The sequence below is a fragment of the Coffea eugenioides genome, chromosome 10 (genome assembly GCF_003713205.1).
Source record: "Coffea eugenioides isolate CCC68of chromosome 10, Ceug_1.0, whole genome shotgun sequence".
In the NCBI taxonomy this organism is placed as follows: Eukaryota; Viridiplantae; Streptophyta; class Magnoliopsida; order Gentianales; family Rubiaceae; genus Coffea; species Coffea eugenioides.
The window spans coordinates 36219113-36225655 of record NC_040044.1 but is presented as its reverse complement, the minus strand read 5'-3'; the positions used below and the strand labels follow the sequence as shown (position 1 = coordinate 36225655).

Genomic DNA, 6543 nt, shown 5'->3' with positions numbered 1-6543 from the left:
TATCAATATCTTCTCTCTCAACCATATCCCCTTCATCATCCATCTCCTGTTTGAGAATTATAGACAAATAACAAAGTAAGTCATCATTTTTTAACTTGAATATGTTTCCGATTAAGCTGAAATTTTCTTGGTCTGCCAATCTTTTTCATCTGCAGCATAGTCTTTATTAAGACATAATTTACATTTTTTAACATCTAATTTGAACTATATGCATCCTTGTCATTCTCCAATTTCTTTTTGAGTCAATCCTTTTCATTATTTTGTTTTCCCTAATCCAGAAAATTCAACAGGTGAAGTGGGGTTTTTTTTTTCAATAACTCCAATTAGAGGGAAGACAATATTACTCCCTAAAGATTGATAAGGATGGGTAGAGGTAAAATAGAGCTGAAGAGGATTGAAAACAACACAAGCAGGCAAGTCACCTTCTCCAAGCGAAGATCTGGGCTGCTCAAGAAAACCCATGAACTTTCAGTGCTTTGTGATGCTCAGATCGGCCTCATCATCTTTTCAAACAAAGGAAAGCTGTTTGAGTACTGCTCTAACCCCCTGAGGTGATCCCATGATATTTCTTGCATCTTTAGGCAATCCCTAGCTTTTTCTTTTTCTGTAGCTTAATTTTTCAGGTTTGCATGCAAGAAAACAACCTTTTTGTTTTCCAAGCGGTCAAAAGATTCTTTTCTGGGCATCTAATCTTCTTATTATTTCTTGGAGTTAAAGAATAATTTTTGCATGTATCAAAATATAATGCATGAACAAGGTAATTTGACCCCTATTTTTGGTGGTCTAAACTCTAAAACTGCTCTCTCCATGTGCAAAGATCTCAGCTTTTACTTATGTTGGAGTACATGCTAGTATGCAACACATGCACCCACTGCTCTTCTGCTTAATAATGATGGCTTTCATGCTTCTCCAACAAACACTGCCAAAAGGGCTAAAAGAGACCAAGTTGAGAACCTTGACTGGTTTGACTAACAAGTTTCCATCTTCTGGAAAAAGTTAGGGTTTTGTTATCAAGATATGAATTTAGGTTGGCCACTTCAATTCTTATACCTGATGAACATCTTAACACTATAATCTCACCAAGATGCATGATTAAACTATTTGTGGTTTGATAATTGAGTATAAAATTACTTTGGTTTTGTACTGATTGGTGGATCCTTCAAACTATACATCATTCTTGGGAAAACACTACGAAAAAATTTAACTCTTATTTTGTTTTTCGCATGCTAGAAGATGCACTTAACATACTAAGGTAAATTTTCTTGAGATTTTTCTTTTCTTTCTTGTTTTCATGGAAAGCAATTCATTTTTTTTTTCACTTCATTTTAGGCTAAAATTCGGAAACAGAAATATTCCCATTTCTTGGATAAATTTTTTTTTTTTTGTGTTCTTGGGTAAAGTTTTTCTGCTTGTATAGCTTATGACCAGTTTTATATTCTGTGTTAATCTTTTCTCTTGGGGGTGGGTTTAGTGTCAGCAGGATCAGAAAGACCAGTTTATTTTGATTTACTTTACTTATGTCGGGTATAAAATCAGCCAAATATTAGAAATAATGCTATCAAACATTTCAAATGGAAATATAAAATTCAAATCTTTAGTCTACTGCAAACTCTTTCTAGGATCTAGATATGCAAAACGCATTGGATTGATAACACATTTCCAGGAATGACTTGGAACACTTGTTATGTTGCTCAGTATGGACCAAATCATAGAAAGGTACTTGAAGACTAAAGGAACATCCATTCCAGACCACGAAGACCTTGCAAAATCACACAATGTAAGTAGTATATCATGCTTTTTGCTTTGTGCTGCTCCTCAAATCTCAGTAGCCCTCCATGATGATCCTATTCCTTTGGCCTTACAACTTGCAGGAAAGGGTTTTTGGTGAGCTGAAAAGGATGAAAAGTGAGACCCTTAATCTTCAGTTAAGCCTCCAGCGCTACAAAGGTGATGACTTGAGTTCTGCTCACTATGATGAGCTCAATCAACTCGAGCAGCAGCTTGAACTCTCCGTGACCAAAGTCCGAGCAAGAAAGGTATTTTTCTTCAATTTTCATAATACATAAATAAGGAATCTTGATTTTCTTGTTCAAATTTCCATCTTCATTTTCTTATTATGATATCATGCACTCTTTGCATAGTTTTCTATTCTTGTTGTTGTGCTGTTTAACTGCTATTAGATGGAGGCAAGTCACTATAGAACTTACAGCAGCTAATATTATCTACTTTTGCAGTTTGAACTCTTAGATCAGCAACTGGAAAATCTGAAGCGAACGGTAATAGATGTGGCATTCTAATCCTACTTCTCTCAATGTTTCTTTCTTTTATCAGTTTCAGCTACAATGTATGCGTTTAGGAACCAGCCCTGAATTAAATCCCTCTTTCTTTTCGATTTTTTAGGAAAAGCTTCTGGAGAAAGAAAACCAAGAAATGTGCACTTGGGTAAGTTTTTGAAACAGAAGGAAGCCTACCGTCACTAAAATGCTACCTGCTTATCTGAATGATCATCAGTCCTATAAAATGTTTAACATCAGTTCTTTTCTTCGAGAAATTCTCATCAAAATTAATTAATTCTATTTTATCATGATGGCTTTTGATCAATAGTCTATACAAAGTTTCACATCTCAATTTTCAATTAAGAAATTAATTAAATCTTAGTAGGAACACCTGTTTCATTCTTGGACAATTTTTGCTTCCTTAAACAAGTGTTTCTTGAGCAGTTGATGAGTAATTACTATCAGAAGCAACGTGTGGAACTAGAGCATAGCCATCAACAGGCAATGACTGAATTGAAGCTAGTAGGACAGCATGCTATACTGGATCAATTCCCATTTTCTGGAGAAGAGCAGCCAAGTGAAGTGCTTCAACTTGCTAACCTACCTCTAAACATTCACCAATATCGCCTCCAGCCTATTCAGCCTAATCTCCAGGGTTATGGTCAACCAGGCTGCAGCTATGGTACCCATCGCCGCCATCATCCATATACAAAAGTTCATGTTTTAACTTAAGATTGCGTCTAGATTATATGTTAGATGGATTACTATTTACAGTTGAAAGGGATAATATCTGGGGCGTAATACTCCTGTTTGCTTATCACTAATAACTTACCTGCTGCGTTACATTTTTACTAGGATGTTTAGCATTATGTTGTAGTGTGACAGAAATGCCTGAGTAGCCATACTGTCAATTATATAGGGTATGCGTCTCTCTTCCAAAGAATTTTGCTATCATTTTTGGCAGTAACTTGTCATGGATGATGGGATATTTCAGTCAAATATGACTTTTGTTGAAAAAATTGTCTTTGGCGTCTTAAATAGAAGTTAAAACTGACTAATAGCCTCTATTTTGACACTCTGATAACTTGTTCTTGACTGCCATGCTATTTTTGCAATTTGCGGTTCATTATGAAGCTGGCCAACAGTCATGAAGAATTCTTAATTATACGTTAATTACTGTCTGAAATTAGTCAATCGTCCTAAACGGAGTATTAAATCTGTATAGTTGTCGATGAGACAAGTCTTACTGATGCTTCATCCTTTTCAGGAAACTAGCTATGGCTTCCTCAACTCCTCTGTCGAAGCTCCCAAAGAAGTGGAAAGTTGTGGATAAATCAGTAGTAGTTCTAAGTTTGTGTTTTATACTAGAGCAAATGTGCATTTTACTTGCTCATGGATGTCCTGGATTCCTAGTGTGTTTGAGGTATATAATATATCAATTAGACTTGATTCACAGGTTATGCACAAATGATAGGGTGCTTATAATTACCAAGACATGATGATGTGCTGCTTTTACTTCTCTGAATTCCTCTTCATATTAGGACTTGTGAAAACCAAGATTTCTATCCATCTTGCTGTCCATTCCGCTTTCTACATCCCAGATTTGTCACTTGAACTGTTGAACATCAAGTTCGGCTGTGTACTAGTGATGCAAAAGAACTTTTCAGACAGAAGTCAGCGAGGAAAATAGATTTTTACTTAAAATTTAAGTTTGCTTTCTATCCTAGTTAGCTTAGATTATATGAATCCCCTAAAAATTCATACGCAATACACTTCATTGCGTTCTATCCCCTAAAAATTCCAGCTACTGGATGTTGTGCACGACTGAGCTGGAATAGGTCATAACATATTCCTACAGAAGCTCATTAAAAACGCGGACACTAAAACAGAAGATACCATTCAAAACTAACTTGCTCTATCAGAAAGGTCAATTTAAGAAAAGAATTCAGCCACAAAGGCTCAAAATAGGCCTGAAGAACTTAAAACCATCAATATGCAAGAGAAGTATATTTTAAAACGTCAGCCATAACAAAATTGTGATCTTTCCCAAGGTGCTAAACATAACAACTCAACATTCCGGTCTCGGACAAACTAATAAGCATGTTCAGCAAACAATTGCTGACCAGAATTAGGGAACACACCAAGAAAACACAACTAAGATTAGCGATAACGACGAAGGGAGAGAGTCTGGTTTCTCTTCCAAGTAGCCCTTCTTGATGGTCGTGCTTTGTGGTGCAAGTGCCCCTTTCCACGAAGACCCCTGTATTTCTTCCCTGCTGAAGTAAGTCCACGAAGTTCTCTGTGCTTGTGGACTGGCTGGCACAACCAGTTGATCCTAGGGTCATTGCGGATGGCAGCATGGGCAGGATCAACCAAGATTACCTCATAGTATTTGTAGGTAGAGTCCTGCATTTGAGAGTGCAAGGCATGGAAAATTTTAAGCATTATCTTCATATTCTTAAGAAAAATGATCTGACAAGTCTACTTCAATTACCCATACACATCAAATTCAATGAAGTTCTAATAGACAGTATTCTTGATTGAATTAATGAACAAACTCTCAGGACACACCTCATTGATCCAATAAGAATTGAGAACCCTGAGACCACCCAGTTTTCTTCCAGCTCGCTCCTCTGCAACTGAGCGCTTGCTTCTCTGAAACTTCAGCTGAGTAACACCCTGGTTTGTGGGTTTCCCATATACAATACCCTTGGGAACTGGCCTCTTCCTTCCACCACGTCTCACCCGTACACGGTAAACCACATAACCCTGAAAAGTAAAATCAATCACTTACTGCATATTAAAAGTTGGAAACTGAAACCCTTAACAAATTGAGTGAGTAATGACAGTAAGCACAACAGAAGAAATATATGAGCACATCACAATTTCGTCTATCATTCAAAATCATCAAGATCATTTCCACACATCACACAATTCATATAACCCAAAATTGCTACTTTAAGGAATTTTACCCCCAAAAGAGATGAATCTACAGTCACATTGTACCAAGCAAAAAAGAAGGAAAATAAAAGAAATGCAAAGCATCAAGGTAGTAGGATTAGATATATTCTCAAACAGATCATCTTTTGTAGTAGTTCCAGTCTATCAATCTACTTGAACTAAAATAATGCAATGTGCTCGGTAAGGAGATGTCAACTGTAGAGATTCCTTTCTCGAAAGTATCCCACAAAAATTAACCACATTCTATATACAGTCGTAATATCATATAGCTACAGCCATTTATGCAATTCCAAAAGGCTGTACCAATTACAATATCATCCTTTAGGTCCTACAAGTAAGCCTTCAAATTCTTAAAACACTAATCGAACTTTAAAGAAAAAACATAGATTATCACTTAAGCCAAGAAATGGTGCAAGAAAAATTGCAAATGAGCATCTTATAATCTTTCAATTAAATCCCCACAAAATAATGGTTAAGCAAATAATTACGCACAAAATCCAACGAAAAATCATAATTAGCCAACCATTTCCAAACATCTTGTAACATAAGTAGTAATAAAGTCTATCAAGATCCCTAAACAATCAAAATCAGCTGCATTAGTACAAAATCTAAACAACAATTGCAAACTAAAATCCTAGAAACAAAAAATTCACATCACAGAAACTGAAAAAAAAAAAGGACTATTCCACGGACCTGCTTGGCCTTGTACCCGAGGCGGCGGGCCTTGTCGGGTCGGGTAGGCCTGGTAACCCGGACAATGGAAGGAAGCTGACGATACTCCCAGCAACGAACCCTCAGCAGAAACCTCATCACATCCGATTGCTTCTTCCTCCATAGCTCCGAAACGTAGGTATAAGCCCCTGATTTTACACAGAAATATTTATTAATTAATCAGAAATAATCCCGAAAATGGACGATTTGTTGAACGCAAGAGAGAAATGGTGAAACGGCGCCGTACCCATGGTTGCGTTGATGGCGGAGACGGATCTCTCTCCCTCTAGGGTTTTAGGGCTTCCACTGAGGAGGTGCCGAGAATGAGAGCATTTATATGGTTATGTGAAGAAATGGGCCAAAATGGACCGTAAGTGGACTTTTATGATTTATTGGTCGTGAGTTTGTGATGTGATCTTCAATGAGCCAGCCCAACATTCTTAGATGATCTCACTTTTTAATGTCCAACTTCGGAAACCCTTAGGAGTCTATTTGGATTGCTAGCTTTTAATAGATGAATTGCACTTTAAAAAAAAAATGTTTTTGTTTGTAAAGTCTACAGTAATAACTCCAAAAATAATTCCCAAAAAAACTC

The 6543-nt window shown here is 36.7% G+C and overlaps 2 protein-coding genes across 2 annotated transcripts; one reads left to right on the top strand and one right to left on the bottom strand.

The window, feature by feature from the left end:
• Positions 1 to 363: 363 nt before the first annotated feature.
• On the top strand, positions 364 to 3008 carry LOC113750778 (MADS-box protein defh21-like). The gene is made up of 6 exons (XM_027294721.1): positions 364 to 551; positions 1696 to 1777; positions 1872 to 2036; positions 2235 to 2276; positions 2401 to 2442; positions 2721 to 3008. The coding sequence occupies exons 1-6, from the start codon at positions 364 to 366 to the stop codon at positions 3006 to 3008; spliced, it is 807 nt and encodes a 268-aa protein (XP_027150522.1).
• Positions 3009 to 4213: 1205 nt separating this feature from the next.
• LOC113748887 (60S ribosomal protein L15) lies at positions 4214 to 6304 on the bottom strand. Its single transcript, XM_027292475.1, has 4 exons — positions 6196 to 6304; positions 5931 to 6097; positions 4848 to 5045; positions 4214 to 4682 (listed from the first exon to the last, which is right to left on the bottom strand). The coding sequence occupies exons 1-4, from the start codon at positions 6197 to 6199 to the stop codon at positions 4437 to 4439; spliced, it is 615 nt and encodes a 204-aa protein (XP_027148276.1). The 5' UTR covers positions 6200 to 6304; the 3' UTR covers positions 4214 to 4436.
• Between the last annotated feature and the right edge of the window lie 239 nt (positions 6305 to 6543).